Source organism: Microcaecilia unicolor, chromosome 11 (assembly GCF_901765095.1).
Source record: "Microcaecilia unicolor chromosome 11, aMicUni1.1, whole genome shotgun sequence".
NCBI lineage: Eukaryota > Metazoa > Chordata > Amphibia > Gymnophiona > Siphonopidae > Microcaecilia > Microcaecilia unicolor.
The window spans coordinates 90810501-90830278 of record NC_044041.1 but is presented as its reverse complement, the minus strand read 5'-3'; the positions used below and the strand labels follow the sequence as shown (position 1 = coordinate 90830278).

The 19778-nt window shown below is 40.4% G+C and overlaps 1 protein-coding gene across 3 annotated transcripts in view; it reads right to left on the bottom strand.

Annotated features, from left to right (window-relative positions):
• Positions 1-4153: 4153 nt before the first annotated feature.
• LSM4 (LSM4 homolog, U6 small nuclear RNA and mRNA degradation associated) overlaps positions 4154-19778 on the bottom strand; it is a 32684-nt gene continuing 17059 nt past the window's right edge. For all 3 annotated transcript variants that reach the window (XM_030219148.1, XM_030219149.1, XM_030219150.1), the window contains exons 4-5: positions 10331-10514; positions 4154-4937 (exon numbers count right to left, since the gene is read on the bottom strand). In XM_030219148.1, coding sequence (XP_030075008.1) covers positions 4849-4937; positions 10331-10514 — 273 coding nt within the window. In that variant the 3' untranslated portion in view covers positions 4154-4848. The remainder of the gene's footprint in view (positions 4938-10330; positions 10515-19778) is intronic.

Below are 19778 nucleotides of genomic sequence, written 5' to 3'. Positions count from 1 at the left end.
TCCTGAAAGCTCTTTCACAGCTATCATCTGTGCCTTTCCATACAGACATCACACCACACTGTAGCTATATCAAATACAGAGCAGACTGCAGAAGAGAACTCAAAGAACAGCTATTAGAACAGGGGTGTGGTGGTCATTAAAAAAAAAAAAAAAGCAGAGTGAAAACTATATTAATATTAAACAGAAAGCATAATTTTACATCCTACTAGCATATGAGAGATTAAGGAGGTAACATGGCAGTTATGGAGAGTAGGATGTCCTTCTTGGTAGCCTCTCTCTCATGGCCATCAATCATTTATACTTGCACATGCTTTTTGCAACTTTTTAGATTTGTAGGGTTTTAAAAAAAGTTTGTTTAATTGCAGTTTGGAAAAAGAAAATTAGTTAAAGAAGGAAGTTTCAGCATGACTGTAGTGGACAGTTGACTTTTCAGGATATCCACAATGAATATGATGGAGACCGAGGCATCCTGATCTCACTCGTGTATATTCATTACAGTGTGTCTGAAAACCCAACAGACAGTGAGCTCATGCGGACACACATGGGAACCACTACCCCTCCCATTCCAGACAAAAACCCCTCAAACAGAACTCTTAACATCAGCAATTTAATCTGAAAAATGTCTTGCCAGCAACTGCAGCTAGAGCTCTAGCACTGCTAGGCACTTTTACAGATACAGAGACTGATTTTTTCTCAGGTCGTATAGATCAGGACAACCTTAACTGAATCACGTACTCTTCTTAGATATGACCCTCCCTGACTGTCACGATGGATGAAGACATTCACCCCCTCATTCTAAAATAAGTCACATAACGTTAGGTACAGTTTTGGACAGACATTCAAGTACTAGTACTTACACACACGATCGTTACAGTTATGCAAGTAAGTGCAAGCTGCACACTCGCAGGTGAGCAACTTGCTTAGTAAGTCAACGCAAGGGCAGGTATACAAAGGGGTGTGTCCCACATTTAAGCATATAACTTACAGAACACTGTCCATTATCCCCCGGATTCTATATAGTGCGCCTAGAGATCCTTGCCGAAATCCAGGTGAACTCTATACCAATGCATGCCAACTTAATTGGTTTGCAAGCTAATTAGCATCGATAACAGCATTTAAGCAATAATGAGCACTAATTGGCAATAAGTAGAATTTACGCACACAACTCGCTAAGCATATTCTGTAATGCACTGTGCCTAATTTCTAATGCGTGCAAAGGGAGTGGAAATGGGCATTTTGTGGGTGTTCCATTTACATACGTAGTTATATAATATGGCCCTCTGCGTCTAAATCCACGTGCTGGGATTTACACCATGTTTTCATTGGTGTAAATGGACAAATGTAGTTTTAGGCGCCGAGATATCAACAAAGCGTATTCTATATTACCGCGCCTAAATCTAGGCACCACTTAGGCAAAAATGTTTTCCACTCGGATTTTTTAGGCGTCATATAGAATCCCCCCATGCTCTAAAGTGCCACATTTAGGCCTGCTATTGACGTAGTATGGGTGGGTAGGCCTCAATGCCAACTTACACAATTCTATAGTGGAGTCTGGACACAGATGCCATTACAGAATTTGCAGTCAATGTGCTGCACCTTGGTGCCTAACTTCTGGCGCCCTTTACAGTTGTGTCCCCCCCCCCCCCCCCCCCCCCCAATAACCACAAATCTGATGGTGAGGTTTAAAATCAAGTACCTAGAGAGGCAATAAGGACACAGCAAATCAGCAATAGCTTCAAAGCCCAGCACTCTACCAAAGCTGCCTGAAAGACGCAGGAACCATTCCCTCTCTTCCTATTTAAAAGATTCTTCCTTACCTGCAGAAGACTCTTGCATTCTTTGAAGCTACTCCAACCTCCTATGCTTTCATGCTTCCTTCCTTCACCTGCTTCTGTTGAGCTCTGCCCTCATTTGATAATGCCGATAAGACTGATACAGTGCTAGAAACTTTCAACCTACAGAGTCCCATGTAATTTCCTTGAACCACAGAAAACTTGGTAGTGGCTAGCACTACAGGTACAGATTGCATGTATCCTTGAGGCTTAGGCCCGTTTGTTTGATGAAGACCACTTTCTGTTGCTCATCCCAGTTCTCAGTCTGAGAGGTACCAGAAGAATCGAACCCTAGATCCCCTTTTGAGCTCCTCACACTAACCGTATACACTTAAAGAGATGCATTAAGCAGGAATCTCACAAATGCAGAATGGAGAAAACTGAACCTCACTTTCAGAATAAGGCAGCCAAAAAGTAAAAAAACTAAAAACAAAAAATGACCAAAAGGGATCCTGAAGTTACCACCTTTATTTCAGAACATAGCAACTCTGACATATGACCTACATAAAAGACAGAGCCAGTCTTGCAGATGGAGAATAGCCTACAAAAAGGCATGTGGTGGGGTAAAAATTGGTAAATAGGACAAGCCTAGAATATCTTTAGCAGTAGGAAAACAAGGGGTTAGGCTAGAGTTCAAGCATGCTCTGTAGTACTAAATAGAGAGTATGGACCTTCATCAATTGTCAGATTGTGTTTCCATGAGAAAAAGCGGCCAATTGTTGTACACTGCCTTGAGTAAATTCCTTCAAAAAGGTGGTAAATAAATCCTAATAAATAAAATTAAAAAAAAAAAAAAGGTGATTTCTAATCCTGAAAAAAAGGTCTTGTTTAGATTCTAAGGCCTTGAGCATACTTATGCTATATTTTCCCTGAACTGCAAACAGAGATCTTTAATACATCCCTAGTTTCAAAACTGGCTGGTTCCTTGTTCTCTTTTATTTGCCAGCACAAACATCCTTATCTTGAAAGGACGTGGAAAAATAAGCGCCAACTGAAAAATGCTGCTCTCTGCTTCCAGAGGTTTGTAAAGCATTTCAGCACTGAGGGATTTATGCCAAATCTACACTCAAGCAAAATCTCAGAACAGAGCCTGGCATACGAACCAAAGCACATTTTAAAAATGATATTTAAGTTTCTTACTGCTCAGCATTACACAGTTTTGGGAAGAAGGTAGTTTTATGTACTGTATTTTAAAAAGCCCAAATTTAAATAGATTTAAGGCCTTGTTTACTAAGCCACACTAGAGTCATGTTAGCGTTTTTAGCACATGCTAAGTATTAGTGCACACGGTGTAGATGCCTAAGGGCGCACGCTGAAAACGCTAGCGCAACTTAGTAAACGGGGTCCTAAGGTAATAAGTCAATCCTAATTCCTGTACCTGAACACATACATTAACATATTCTGGGGCAGCACTTGGAGCACTTTATTTTATGCTAAAAAAGTTACTTCTATTTTTTTCCCCTTAAAAGTGGTTCATCGCTCTATAGTGACTTTGTGATTTCGAGGTGTAGGCATGGTAGTTACTAAAAAGAACTGTGCTGTAATGGTTGGGTTACAGGAGGAGGAGCATGGGAGAGGAGAGACTGCCAGCTGAGATTTAACATGCCTGGTGACTGTTTCAGACCACTCCACTCAGCCATGAATGACAGCAAGTGAGACAGAGCGTATTCTGACCAAGATAGCAACAATTTCTGAGATGGGCAAGATCAAAGCAACTCTGACCACAAACTTTGAAGAGCATCCCGATGCTTTTATACCTTTACTGAAATAATGCTACCTTCCTACTCAAAGCAGAGGAGCCATAATAAGTAAAAAGTTTGTTCATTACCTTCTTTGGAATGGTTGGAGCTCTTCTATTATTTTTTATGGAGTAATTACATGTGAACCGCTTTGACTTGACAAATTAAGCAGTATATCAAGATTTTTAACAATAAATAATAAATGTGGAATACAGGCATCCTGTTAGTAATGCTTCTAATGCTACGGTAGAAGAAAAGGAAGGGGGTGGGATGGAATATGACCAACATTTAAATATCCAACAGAATTCAGTAAAGCCTAACAGTATTTTCCAGAGGAGGAAAGAGGCTCAGAAGAACTGTCAGTTAACGGTCCTTTACTAGAGGATGGTGGATGCCCAGAAATTGCTGACGATCAGAAGTGACTAACCAGAACTGTAACAAAATTCTAACATGCTTTGGATAAATCCAGCACCAGGGGTGGGAAGATGCCTAGAGATCAAGCAACGTCAGAAGAGAAACGATACAGAGGGAGATTCAAAATGACCTTATCTGCTAACTACTGTTGTTACTATTACACAGCAATGAATTTGGAAGCACTTTATTCATCTATCAAGGTGACATCATACAAACCACAAAACTGCTTTTCTCTCCCCAATTTATCCTATATCAGCATTATTGAGGAAACGGAACATGATTTCCAAACATTCCACATTGAGAAAATCTTTTAGTACATATGTTAAATTAAAAAAAAAAAACATTTAAAGTTTCAAGTACGCTTTATGGTTTTCTCAAAATTAGCCCAACAAAATGCCAAATTCTGACACTGATGACAGCACCTAAATATAAAACAAACTGAAGACCAGCAAAGCAACATGCTCTTGTAAACATCCTCATCAATGCAAAAATGACTACCTTGCAAGAGCTCAGAATATCCCATGCACTATGATCACATATTTTATTACAAAATATGGCAGGTATTTAATAAGTAAAAAACATTTTTACTCTTCCCCAGAGCCATGAAACTAACTGAGGGGGCGAGGGGGGCTGGAAGTCTTGAAAGTTTGAGTCTTCACAATATTTTGTCTTAACAATGTTACCCGACATAACAGTTTCATTTCTATGCTATAGGACTTTCAGATTTTCTCCTCTTTAAACACAGTCAAAAACTGAAGTTTTGAAATAAACACTATAAAGTAGCAGGCGGATTGGAGGCGTAAACAAAAACGCCAGAGGCATCCCATGAACAATGTCTTTGCCCATTAATTCAGAGGTCTTTCTCAGTGCTTTCCAGACTGCCTTCCAGGTTTTTTCTCCAGCTGTCCTCTCCCGCTACCAGGTACGCTTCTCCCTCGACCTCCAAACACACCTGTCATTTGAAAAACAAAAATTAGATTTTAAAAATGAGGAATTCCATGGCAGCTATCTACTGTTAGGCTGCTGCTCTAAAGCCAGCTATGCCAATAGTGAACTAATATCTAAGATACAAACTTGGATTGTAAGCCTTCTGGGGATAGGGAAATACCTAGTGTACCTGAATATTAACTCGTCTTGAGCTACTACGGAAAAAGGGGCGAGTTAAATCCAAACAAATAAATAAATCAATCTACCCTTCAGATAGCAGCAGTTGACCATAAAAATGACTGGTCCTGATCTCAGTGGACACAGGGTTAACAAACACACACAAAATCCACTGCTCTAAGTCACACTAACCAGTCTCTTTAGTATAGGGGCCAAATGGCAAATCAAAATTGAAAAAAAAAAATCCCTCATCAGGAGCTGGCCCTTGCAGAATAAGCAGGAGCATGGTTAGACTTGCATTCAGTTTTCTTTAACATTAATCTGGTAGGAAAATGTTCAGTAGATAAACAGCATTTGAGAACTTGCTGCATCTGAATTTACACATTTAATCAAAGCCAGTTTTCTGCTTTCTTCAGCAGAAACATGAACTCTGTCTACCTAAAATGCAGCACTATGTCTGCTGCTTCAAAGAACTATATTCCACATGACTCATGCCCAAGAAACGGTGATTCCTAGACACTAGGGGAATTAGGAAGAAAAGAAATCCATCTCTTCAGACGAAGTTCTTGTCTCCGTGAAACCGTTTTTCTACATAATTAGTTCCTAAGTTCACGGGGTCTGCTTACAAAAATAAATACCGAAAGCTTGTTCTGAATAGAGCCATGTTTAAACACTGGACAGCAGGAAGTGAAACTCTGGGATTAACAGTTTTTGCTCATTAAAGGACTTTTCTGTTACAGGACACAATATTACCAGCCTTACCAGACCAAACTGCTGAAGGAAACAAGCACTGTACACAGAAACAAATTCAAATACATCCTATGCATACAATATAAAGACTATAATAAGAAAATATTGCTGTACTCTGTTCTGCTTTGCATTTGCAATAAGGTGATTGCAAACTGGACTGCTAAATTTGGATTTTCCACTTATTCATCTTTTCCAAATATGGGCGCAAGGTTGGTTACAAATTCAGGTGCTGCAGGGTATGTCCCTGCTCCAGAAGGCTTACAATCAAAACCGTACCAAGGCAACAGAAGGTGATACAACTTGCTCAAGGTCACACCAGTGAGAAATGGGTTTTGAACTCTGCCTAGTCTGGTGTTCTAACCAACAGGTCTCTATGGACATCTTAAAAGGAAGCCTTACCACCCCCCCCCCCCCCCCCCACTTGCAAAAACTGAGTGAGGGGACAAAAACCCTTCTATACAGAAATGTATTGGTAATGCTAATTCCAGAGTAGTAGAAAAAGACTGTATTCAATTTCTTTATTTTAAGGCTCAGAAGCTTATAGATACAAAAGCTAAACAGTTAAATATTACTTCCCTTGTGCTGACATGTCCAGCACCTCAACTCAGTTGTACAGCAGTTGTCAGAAGGAGTTTGGAGTTTGTTTTTATAAAATACTGGCAACGAAAGAATATTGCACGATACCTACTTTTAAAGGGTCATTTTAATCCTTTTCAGGAGATCAGCAATGCTGCACATTTAATTTTCAGTTTCCTTTTACTATGGCCATTTATCTTCGGATAATGCTCCAGTCTAAATGTTTTTATTTCCCCTTCCCAACCACCCCAATGTCAAAAGGCAACAAATTCACAATAATACTTAACAGCAACTTTCTTCTCACCAGCCTTTCCCTATATTATCACACTCACAACAGATTAGCACAAAGATGTTTCATTTCAGTAGTGGTTCTTAGTTTGAAGTCCAGAGACCAGAGCTTTGAAACTTCTTCAGGTAGGAGTGAACAACGTTATAAACTAAAGATGGGGCCTCTATGGTCTCAAATGCATTAACATTTTATAATATTATGCCGAATCCAGAAATAAAAATACCAAAATCACAAAAGAACCCTAACTTACTCAGTACCAGTACAATGTACTAAAGTTGTGCAGTAAAAGAGGTCAGCATTCAGTTAGACTTGATAGCAAACAGATAACGTTTTTATAAAACTACTGGACATACAAAAAGAGCACAGTACAATGATGAGAAGTACTTGGATATGATAAGTACTTTCTGTAAAGAGTAGGTAACTGAGGCAATGATGTGACCTGTTCAAGGCCACAAGAATCAACAGCAGGAGGAGGAGAATCACAGCTCCGGCTTCCCTGGTTCTCAACCTACTGTTCTAACCACTTAGCCATACCCTCCTCCACTAACACAACAGGGTGGAAAAATATGTGCAAATATTGGGCACTACCCAAAATGTAATTACTCACAAATCAAGGCAGAGAACACAGTAATATAAAGAATAACTTCAGAAGGGTTGCATGTTAAAATCCAATTTTAATTGCATAAGCATATTATGCAAAACTTGGCACCCTATACATGATATAAGAGTATACACAGGGAGTACCTTAACATTAAATGTTTATTGTTATTACTGTAAAACTTATGTATTAGATGAACATGCATCACACTACAAAAACAGGAAACAAACCAAAGGCATCACTAATACCCCCCCCCCCCCCCCAAGAACAGGTAAAATTGTAAGGAAGGAAGGGAAAAAATAAGAAAATTTAAATCTTACAGGGTATCTTAACTTTGATTCATCACTGAAAAACCCATCTTACCGCCTGGGAAAACTCCCAGTTCCTAGATTCTGGGACTGCTTTCTCCTGAAATTTCACCAGGCCCTTCCTGGAGAATCTCAAGGGGGGGGGGGGAGGGAGTAATCCACAAGGCCAATGTTCTTCAAAGCCGATAGGTTCTTGGGGTAACGTCTGGGAAAACATTTATAATGTTGTGCCTATGAAAGGAAGTGACCTTTCCTATAAAAGTCGATCAAAATCATCTCTCTCTCGGAGGTGCTATTAAAGAAAGTCAAAGTGACATTAAAGCAGACTCCTGTATAGAAGATTGTAAAATAGCAGTCAATTGTGCTCTCAAAAGGAGCATCTAAACTCCCTGCCTCTACATTTTTAACAATTGAAGAAATGTAATAAGCCTTAAAATATTTTAGGAAGAGATTCAGAGCTCAACTGTAGGGCATTAAGAAAAGAGAGCAACCTTTCATATACTATTTCGAAATGTATAAATAGTTGCTTGGGATGGGGCAGAGTTTGGGCTTTGCAGAGGGGCTACATACAACTCAAGACCATCTCTACTTCAGGAAACAGGAAAAAGCCTGGCTCTTCTCCCAACGCTTTAATACACAGGGTGACCAACTAGGCACTCATTCTTTACCTGGACTAGCTTGCAGCACGCACTAACTTAGTCCAGTTCTTTATATCTTGTTTAACTGTACAAAGAATTGCCTTGAGTTTAGCCACCTATATGCTTATCCTGACCCTGTACCATCCATCTTGTCCCAGTCTATATATCCGTACTTGGCCCCTCAGCTATATGGTAAGCTGTATTGTAGAAAATCATTAGAATCATCTCTCTGTTATTTGAATGTTCTAATGTGTGCTTATTGTGTTCAATTCTGGTCAAAGCATCTCAAAAAAGGTACAGTGGAATTAGAAAAAGTGCAGAGAAGGACGACAAAAATGATAAAGGAGATGGGACGACTTCCCTATGAGAAAAGGCTAAAGCGGCTAGGGCTCTTCAGCTTGGAGAAAAGGCGGCTGAGGCGAGATATGATAGAGGTCTATAAAATAATGAGTGCAGAACGGGTAGATGTGAAGCGTCTGTTTACGCTTTCCAAAAATACTAGGACTAGGGGGCATGCGATGAAGCTACAATGTAGTAAATTTAAAACGAACCTGAGAAATTTTTTCTTCACTCAACGTGTAATTGGGCTCTGGAATTCGTTGCCAGAGAATGTGGTAGGGGCGATTAGCTTAGCAGAGTTTAACAAAGGTTTGGACGGCTTCCTAAAAGGAAAAGTCCATAGATCGTTATTAAATGGACTTGGGGAAAATCCACTATTTCTGGGATAAGAAGAATAAAATGTTTTGTACTTTTTTGGGATATTGCCAGGTATTTGTGACCTGGATTGGCCACTGTTGGAAACAGGATGCTGGGCTTGATGGACCTTTGCTCTCTCCCAGTATGACAATACTTATGTACTTATTATGCTTACATCATATCATATGTTATTTGAACTTCAGTGCTGTTACATGGTCATATTTTTGTTACTGTTTCATGGTAGTCCTATTATTAGATTTTAACTTGCTGTTTCGAAGTTCAACTCATTTATTGTATTTAAGTTTATACTTGGTCATTTTACTATTGTTGTGCTGTTAACAAAATTGTAAGTTTTATGTTAACTGTACTTGTTGTACACCACCTTGAGTGAATCTCTTCATAAAGGCAGTTAATAAATCCCAATAAATAAATAAACCCAGCAAACATACACGTGTCTTTACATCTGTTTTGAAGTAGGCACAAACGCATTCATGTGCCTGCTCCTGCTGGTTGCACACATTAACAGTGATTTTGTAAAGATGAATATATGTGTACTTTCTCTTTCTAAAATTCCCCGTTTTTAGATACATACAGACCACATTTACTTAAGTGGCTGGTTTGTAAAATTAACACCATAATATTAGACAAGATTAAGCATTAAAAAAAATCCACACGATTATACCCAAATTCAGTATTCCTTCTCACATTTTGGGCTCATTTGTCTTCTTTATATTTTAGGGTTTGAAACAGACAAAACTAGAGAATGAAAAAAGTATTTCAGCATGATTGTTTTTTAGAATAGTTTTCAGTATAATCATTTTTTTTACTTATATTACATGTTTGCTTTCAATTTTCTTACAGCCTCCCCTCTAACCCTCTATACTCAAAGAATAGCTCAGGCATTCCACAGAAATGGTGGTGCTTTCTTTGCCTACACCAGCAGCAGGCAATAGACAAGACAGAAATTTTCTACTCAAGCCAAAGAGCCACAATCAGTGGTTACACTAGACTTAAAGCATAACTTAATCACTTTTGAAATACAGAAAGAGAAAAAGGTCACCGAACTAGAGGCAACACTTGCGTTGAACAAACCTAGGTGACCAGCTTGGGAAAATTATACTACCTTCATCAGGTTAGTAGAGCAAATGAGTCATGCATGAGGATACTCCAATATTCAAAGCTGATTTAAAGTTTGCACTGTAGGAATACCACAAGGCCCTGGGGTACACACACAGAGTATCATTGCTATGAATGACCGTGGTAGACTGTTGAGGGACAGGGGCAGGGGAGAGGGGGGTAAAATAAACTCTTTTCCCACAAAACTACAACCCCAAAATGTAATGTGCTGGCTGGGACCTTGATGTTTTGAAAAGAATGGTACATTACCTCGCCCAGGACCTCCAGCTCCACGACCTTTCTGCTGCTTCTGCTGCTGCATTCCTCCTCGACCCCTGCCCTTTGACATTACTTCTTCCTTTACCATATCTATGATTTCATCAGGGATGCGCAGGTACTTGATTGTACTGCCACGAATGTAACACTCAGGCATCCTCCAGAATTTATCACCATCCTGTTAGACAAACAGCGTTTGTTCATTTTTGGTTCTAGCCAAATACTTTTTTTCAAATGCAGTTTCAACAAGTGTAATTGAATATTTCAGACTAGAGAGCTACATTATAAAACTGGTTTTCAGTTGAAAAATGGACTAACACACAAAAGGGATACTATAAGAACTGAAACATCAATACATATGCATTTTATTGTTCTATTAAAATATCAGTTTATAATAAAGATAGGAAGGAGTTCAGTCAAGTAAATCACTTGAAGGCCTGAACCTTTCCTGTTTCTGTACGAGATACACTTCTGCAGGTGAACGGGTAGCTCCTGCACATAAATGTGACAGTCTGAGCTAAGATGCTGAGAATGTTTTTCCTGACTTCTTTGTAACACAAATTGTTTTCTCTAACCTGGATATGGAGATGCCATAACAGGTCTTTGTAAGCCACATTGAGCCTGCAAATAGGTGGGAAAATGTGGGATACAAGTGCAATAAAAACACATTCATATTTCTTCTCCCATATTCATAAATTGAGAGAATAAAACATGTTACTTGCGTTCTTACCTTTGTTTTCTAAGACTCACTATTGACTACTATTTTTTTATATAGTGCCTGCAAGCCCGAAAGTAATCAAAGTGGTGCACACATTCAGGTACCCTGGAGGGCTCTCATTTGTTACCTAATAGCAATGGAGGGTTAAATGTCTTGAGCAAGAAGTCACAGTGAGACTTGAATCAGATCTCACTGGTTCTCAGCCCGTACTCCAACCATTAGACTATTCTTATTTTCAATGAGAATCTCTTAAGAGCAGCCATTAAAAGATTGCACCCCAAAGAATCAAAGAAAATTGAACTCCATTTTTGGAAACCAAACAGAAATAAGCCTGATTGTAAAGGCAGCTCTCAACCTCCAAGGGAGGGAGTCCCATTCACCATGCAACAGCAAAGTCCCATGGCCAGCTTGTGCACTGATGTGTTGCCCCTAGTAGAGAATGACACAGTTACTGTTACCAGGTGTACTACAGTAAACCACGGTAAGAGCCACAATTACCTACTATCACTGCAGATGAGGGAACAAAACGTTTTACTGCTCCATGGGAACGGTAAAAAGCCTTGTTCCCGCAGTAAAAAATCCTTTTCTCCATTCCCGTCCTCTTCCCCGCAGGTGTCACTTTGGCAGGCAACAATTCATAGTCATAGGTAAGCTCTGTATTCTTCCTCCTGCTGCGTCCTGCCCTCTTTACTGCAACTTCCTGTTTAGCATCAAAACAGGAAGTTACAGTAGAGAGAGCAGGATGCAGCAGAAGGCGGCCATGGAGTCAGCCTACGACTATGAATCGCTGCAGGAAAATGTAATACCCACGGCAAGGAGGAAGGAAAGGGAGAGGGTATTTTGTCCAATGGACACCAAGCCTTGGATCACCAGAGGCATTTTGTGGGGTTCTGGAGAGTGAGATAGGTGCTGCTACTACTTATGGCGTGAAACAGATGTGCCTTCCATCCTTCAGTGCCCTGAACTCAGGGCTCACCTTCCACCACTACAATGTAGCTGCTCAGCATGAATGAGATGGAATGTGGTGCAGGCTTCCAGGGCAACTCCAGTCTTGCTCTGGTTCCCCCCCAGCGAGCGTGAGGCAGTACGGCTTTTACTTGCAGCGGGCACCTGCAAGGGAAGGGGAGGGGACCGGTTGGAGCCTTAAACAGGCAAGGGCCGCATCACTTCCTCTTAAAAGGACTGCAAGCTCCCTGGTAGCTATGGGTTGCAGAGTCTGGGGCCTTCATTTTTTGCATTCTGATTTTCTTGCAACAGCTCCATATCTGCAGTATGCTCTGGGAGATTTTAGCTGCCTTGTGCACTGGAGGGCCCTTAAACAGGCTCTTGCAGTGAAATAAATGTATTTCTTTACTCTGACATCTGACGACTGTTTAAAGAAGTTTCATCAGCACCGGCAAGTGTTTTCCTTTTTTGCTTTAATCAGCCATCAAGCACCTTGCGCTTCTTGGTTACTTAAAATATAAATGCAAATTTAGTATTTAACATCGCCATTAAAAAATAATTCCTCCACCTTAAATACAAATCCTGATTGCACGTTCATTTTACTACTTACAGTAAGGTAGTTAACCGCATAGGTGACAACTTTTCCAAATGATTAGGGGTGCTAAACACTCCTCCCTGCAGCACACTGAGATCAGGCACTGCATAGTTACACTGGAGCATTATATTTTCCAAATATTTCCAGATCATATGTTTGATTATAATGTTTTATGTTTTGCAGCACTAGCAGAAACAGAGATTCTCTTAGGCAGGAGTCATGGTGAAATCCATTAGCAGATGGAGTAAGAGCTTGCGGCGATGGGGACGGGGACAGAGATCTGACTTTGTCCCCGTGTCATTCTATAAGAACTCTCATTGGAAGTTAGACAAAGAGCCTTAGGTAGCTGTAATCTGGCACAAGAAGCTTATTTATAATAGAGGACAGTTCAGATTGAGGTGGAAGCCCAAAATCAGGAGAAAACTGCTGGACCAAAAGGGGGAGGTTGGGGGGGGGGGGGTCAAGATGAACACGAGATTAAGGCCACAGGACCTCTCTTTAGAACTATCTTGTTAATTCTCTAACAAAAGTATCAACCTACAGAGGCTCTAGTTTTCTCCAGACCAAATATAAATGCACATAATTTCATTCTACAACTCTTATTCCATAGAATCTACCAGAGAATATTAAATGCACATAAATGGAAGAGAGGTTCATACCAATCATTAGAACATAAATAATAATGATAAAAACAGCAGCATTTAATTGTATAAAAAGCAAACAGTAAAGAACAGTTTGATGACCGAAGAGGTTAGAATATATCGAGAATATTGCATACCTGTCAGTGGGGTACAAAGTTTTACAAATACTCAAATTAGCTGTAATCTCACTTGTAACAGTATTTTTGTCCTATTCATTTTCTTACACAATGAATCCATGATACCATAAAACTTGTTTGTCAAGGCGTTCCCTAAATAGGAGGAACCCTGTAAACAGGAGACAATCTGACTTTTCTTAAATATATAAAAGATTTTATACATAAGCAAAACAAAGTCTGCCTGGCCGCACCTACTGGAATTTGTCTTCAAACAAAATGAAAGTTCCATGTGCTTACCTTCCCCCACTTCCTTGTTTTCTTCACTAACAACCCAACTCAGTTCAGCTTAAAAAAAACAGAATGGGTATAGAGCAGGTTCTCATGCCACCTAGTGGCAATTCACTTACAAAGTAGTTGAAAAAAAAAAATTAAAATTAAAAAGCATTTCAGATACTCAATCGCAAATGTAACCATTAGTTTAGGCATAAAAATTATGCCCAATGTTTCAGTTCCATAAACAGAATCCTCATTAGTGTTAGAAGATTATGTTTGTAAATTTATAACTGCATTTTATTAGTGTTTCAATTTCAGCAAGCTTGGCCATCTTTTTCCTCTTACGGATCCTGGCACATCACTGCTGCCAATGGATGGAGCCATATTTCAGGTATACACACGAATGCTGCAAACATATTTGTGTGTAACATTTGAAGGCCTTTTATTAGTCTTTGCTAATTCCCATTTAAACCAATACTGGCTGATTGTGTGCTGATCTCACCTGTACTTAGGATTTTTTATTTAAATGTCCTAAACCAATTTAGAAAATCACAGCAACCAAGTTGGCTTCACTGCATCACTGCGTTCAACAAAACCATAAGCAGTAGAACAAAACAGCTGTTAAAAACTGAGTGTGAGGGCAGGCATGGACTAATAAAGCCTCTTTTGCTCAGAGGAAACTTGGATGCACCCAGTAAAATTTATAAAAGGGAAAATGGTTAAAAAGAAATCCCCCTTATAATACCCTCTTTTCACATGGTACATCAGCCCATGAGAAGTCTCTAGAAATAATCTCTCAGAGTCCTTGTACTAGCAGTAGCAGCCTTTCCTCCTTCTCTCAGCTTAAGTGGAGTGGAGGAGTGGCCTAGTGGTTAGGGTGGTGGACTTTGGTCCTGGGGAACTGAGGAACTGAGTTTGATTCCCACTTCAGGCACAGGCAGCTCCTTGTGACTCTGGGCAAGTCACTTAACCCTCCATTGCCCCATGTAAGTCACATTGAGCCTGCCATGAGTGGGAAAGTGTGGGGTACAAATGTAACAAAAAAAAATGTGCATCACTTCTGCAGTGTGCTCGACACCCACCAGCATCAGACAAGAAACACAACCTCAGGTCTCTATGCTGCAGTGGAGTGCACTTAGGCAGCTGACTTTTTTTTTTTTTTTTACTTCTGAAATAACTAATCATCAATATGTACACAGTTCAAACCCTATAAAACAGTTTGTACGCCTGCATCTGCTTGTAATTAGTCTTGCCTTCAGTTTTGAATAAGCTGAGTAATTCAAAATTATTTCCAATCAAAATCAAATATATATTTTTAAAAAAGGATTTAAAAAAAAAGGATTTCTACTATACAGGAAGAAATTAGGTCTTACCTGCTAATTTTCTTTTTAGGCCTTCCAGACTAGTCCACGCCAACACTTGGGTTATGCACACCCTTATATAATAGACCTGTGCAGTTGCCAGACAGGCAGTATTGAAGTCACAAAGCAGAAGAGCACTAACTCCCCAGGGCTGTTCTCCGGACACAACAGACCCTTTCCACCTACTCCAGGTTGTGTCCTGCCTTGTTCACAGGTCTTCCATACGGTCATTTTGATCAAAAAAAATTTTTAAATATAAAACAACCACAGCAACCAGTTCTGTAAATCAAGAACATTTCAAGTGAACTGTACACAGAACGTCTCATTGAACAAAACAGATTCCTACACTACTGAACCACCGACATCACTTTTCCGCTCCTCCTAACTAAAAACAGTGACAGGGTGGATTCTGGACTGGTCTGGAGAGCCAAAAGGAAAGAAAATTAGCCGTTAAGATCTAATTCTCCTTCCCTGTCCTGTCAGCCCTCCAGACCAGTCCAGTTGCCAACACTTGGTAAGTACCAAAGCAGTAAGAACTAAGAGTGGGACCCCCAGGGTCTAGAAGTCAACACCTTTGCCCCAAAAGCCACATCCTGCTGTGTCTATCTATAGTGTTTTGTGAAGGAATGCAAGGAAAACCAGGCCACTGCTACTGCCCTACAGATATCTTGCAGTGGGATCAAACTTCTTTCAGCCCATGAGGCCGCCATGCCTCGCATTGAATACATCTTAAGTGATTGTAGCACTAGGCGCCCTTTAAGAAGGCTGGCAGATGAGATGGTTTCTTTAAGCCAAAGAGCTATGACTGCCTTAGAGGCTGCTGCTCCCTTGTTCTGAACCTCCTAACAGAACAAATACAAACATCAGAATTCCTATGTCCTTCTCTGTTAAGCTATCAAAACTCACTTAACATCAAGACATGCCAGCTGACACTGTTTCTTATCCCCTTCAGAACTACCCAACACCAGAAGGAAAATAGTATGAGTCACATGAAAATCAGAAACCACTTTAGGAAGAAAGAGGGCACTGTCCGCAAGACCACCTTTTCAGAAGAAACCAGGAATAGTTCTCTGCACGATAAGGCTTATAATTCAGAGATCCTCCGAGTCAAGGTAATAGCAACCAAGTATAGAGATTTAAAAGTATGACCCTTCAGTGAAGGGTTATCTACAGTTCAAAAGGGACAGATACCAGCACTGACAAGACCAGGTTTAGGTTCCACTGGGCACCAAGGAGGCCTAATGAGCTTGAAACTCCAAAGGAAAAATGCAAAACATCCGGAGAAGGGGATAAAGGCCTTCTCTAAAACTGTACACCCTAAAAACAAGCTAACGCTACCATTTGAACCTTTAACAAGGCCACAGCCAACCCCTTGTCAAAACCGTCCTGGAGAAAGTCCAAGATCTCTCCTACAGATGGGTGCAACAGAACATAGTCCAACACCAATCTTCAAAAACATGCCAAACCTTCACATAGGCAAGGGAGGTAGTCCTCTTTTGGGACTGCAACATGGTAGATATCACTGCTAGAGAGTAATCTCTCTTCCACAGATATACTCGCTTGAGAGCCAGGCCGTAATGGAGAAAGATCCAGCATGCTCACCGGTCCATCAACTAACAGATCCCTCAACCCCTGCGGCCACCGGGGATCGCTCACTTTCAGACCGATCAGATTCCCGTACCATGGTCTTTGAGGCCAATCCACAGCTACCAGGACTACCAACCCAACATGACTTTCTATGAGCTAACGAGTTGCCTCACTAGTGGCCACGAGGAAAAAGAAGTCAGAGACAACCAAGGTGTTGATGCTCTGTGATGCTGCTTCTCACCACTAACTGAAAAGCCACAGAACCTATTTGTTAGTCGCTGTTACGAGATCCATCACCAGAAGGCCCCTAGTGTGAACTATCCTCGGGAAGACCTCTCGAAAGACTCCATTCTGAAGGATACAAGGTAGGAAATCCGCTAGAATGTTTTCCCCTCCTGACATATGAGCTGCTGAGATATCCACTAGATCTCTCCGCCCAGAACAGAAGTGCAGAGGCCTCCACTGCCACTTGTATGCTCTCCCTCCCATGTAATGCTGATGCTACCACCACCAATACCTTAGAAAATGTTCGGGAGCCGTGGCCAATCCAAACAGAAGGGCACAAAATTGAAAGTGCTGTCCTTAAACAGCAAAACAAAGGAATAGCTGATAAGACCTCCGATTAGGAATGTGAAGATGCGTAAGACAAACTCTCTGTGCTGGATCACTACTAAAACAGACAGCAGTATTTCCATATGAAAACTGGACACCAACACTCTGTTTACCCTCTCAAGATCTAAGACAGGTCTGAAGGTACCCTCTTTCTTGGGTACCATAGAGTAAATGAAATAAGTTTCTGATCCAGTCACATCTTGAGGAATGGGAACTACTGCATATAGCAGAGGTATTTTGCAGGGTGTCCCTGACAGCTCCTGCTTTCCAGTGGGAGCAACAGGGGGACTCCAGAAAAAAAAATCCGACAGAGGAAGCTTAAACTCCAAGGCATAACCTCTAGGACCCATTGCTCCTTGGTGATCTGGGTCCATCTCTGGTAAAATTCTGATAGCCGACCTCTCAGCGCCACCAGAGGTATGACCCCGACACGTTCATTAAGAAGAGTGCCCGTTTGGAAAAGGAAGAGGAGTCGTCCCTCTCTCAAGGCCTGGGTGCGCTGAAAGAAAATTCACGTTGGGCTCCCCCACTTCTACCTGGACAGCAACAGTGGGCATCCCTAAATCCAACCCTAGCTGAAGATCTTTGGGCTTGTCTTCTGGTAGCTGGGATACCTTGGCTTCTCCTAAGCCATTTATCTAGTTCCTCCCCAAACAGCACAGATTCCCAAAAAGGCATGGAACAAGGGTTGGAAACCACAAAGCCAGAGAGCTCTCTGGTCCACTACTATTAAGGTCACATTCTTTGCAGAGGCCCTCAAAATATCATAAAGGGTATCTACTATGAAAGACCTGTTGGAATGTAATTGTATTTTACATGCATTGCCTGTCACCTATTATTTCTCTGTGATTACTCTGTGACCTCTGATGTGAATTACTTAGAGAGGTCACACAGCTATGTAACTTCCTGTGGGGGTTTAGATGCAGCACATGCAGCACATGGAGCACATGGAGCTCATGATCTCTCCTAACCTGAGAGGATCTATGGTGGTGTGAGCATCCATTACCATCTAAGCACATGGAAGGAGCTGATAATACAAATGTATAATAATATGTATATATAAGCCTGTCTGATTATAATCTAACTGCAAACTGTGAGTAAACAGATGTTTTGTTACTTCAACTTTAAAGTGACTCAGCAGTGAATTATTCAGGGGTGAATGAGAGAGAGATGAAGAAAGAAATTAACATTTCTAAAGCTGAAGCTGTGTGTACTAAAATCTGCTAATTATTTACTACAAATAATCCAACAAAAGGGTTATGGGCCCAGGGCTCAGGAATTGAAAAAGAAGAGAAATATTACCAGGCAGAAAAAAAGGCCACATTTTTCTCTTAAGTTTTAAAGGAAAGATTCAGTCTGTCTCTCTCTCTCCCCCCACACAGCAGACAGAAGGCTAAGAAAATGGCTGAGGGAAGAAATTCACCATTGTTCTATTCTCTCAAGGTGCCTAGATTAACTGAGTTTAATTATCGGCAGTGGGAACTAAGATTCATATGTCTCCTTCGAGCAAAAAGATTAGATATATGCTTAGACCAAGACAGAACAGCTGAAAATATGGCTGAATGGGACAGTGCAAACTATTATGTGAAGTGCATGCTTTTGGAAGCTCTCTCAGAGAAACAAGCCATATTAGTGGAGGGAAAAGATACACCAAAGGACATTTTATATAAACTGAGAACTATGTATGCAACTACATATGCAAAGCAGCAACCAATTTGGTTGGCAGAGTTGAATGAAACCAAATTAAGGGATAAAAGTAAATGTAATGATCACATTATGCATCTTATGTCTTCATTTCAAAAGCTAGAACTTTCAGGAATTCCCATGTGTGATGCATTGAAAAGAGCATTTCTTTTTACCTCACTATCAAAGAAGTTTGATGTTTTTAGGTCTGTAAATGAGGCCATTGAGGGGCAATCTTTTGAACAGACAACATCAAAACTAAGGCAGGAATGCATAATAAATGATTCTGAGGAGATGTGTTCTCAAAGTCAGTCAGAGAGAAATGAAACAAATTTCTTGGCAAAGAACAGAGGAAGGCGGAGCTATGGGAAAACTCCACCCAAGGGCAAGCTGATTTGCTACTCATGTGGAAAGGAGGGACATGTATCTAAATGGTGTAAGGAAACACAAAACACTCCCTCTAGCTCACCTAAGCCAATGGAACTAAAGAATTTTCAAACCAGGAAATGTATGAAGGACAAAGATAAACACAAGGGCTTTCTAATGGCAGAAAAATCTTTGACTATGGTAAATAATAATTCAAATGAAAGTACTTGGATTTTGGATTCAGGGAGCACATGCCATTTAACCAATTGTAAGGATTTCTTTCAGGAAATGTGTCCAGAGGAAGGTATTCTTAAAACTGCAAACGCAGGGACTGCTAAGATCCAAGCAAAAGGTATTGGATTCTTAAAATGCAAAGTGTCTAATGAAGTTAAAGAAATTCCTGTAAGTGATGTCTTGTATATTCCCCAAGCAGTTTGCAATATGCTTAGTGTATCTACATTAGATAAGAAGGGATTTGCAATTCATTTTGAAAATAGTAAGTGCACAATCTCTAAAAATGATGAAGTGTATGCTGAAGCTTTTAT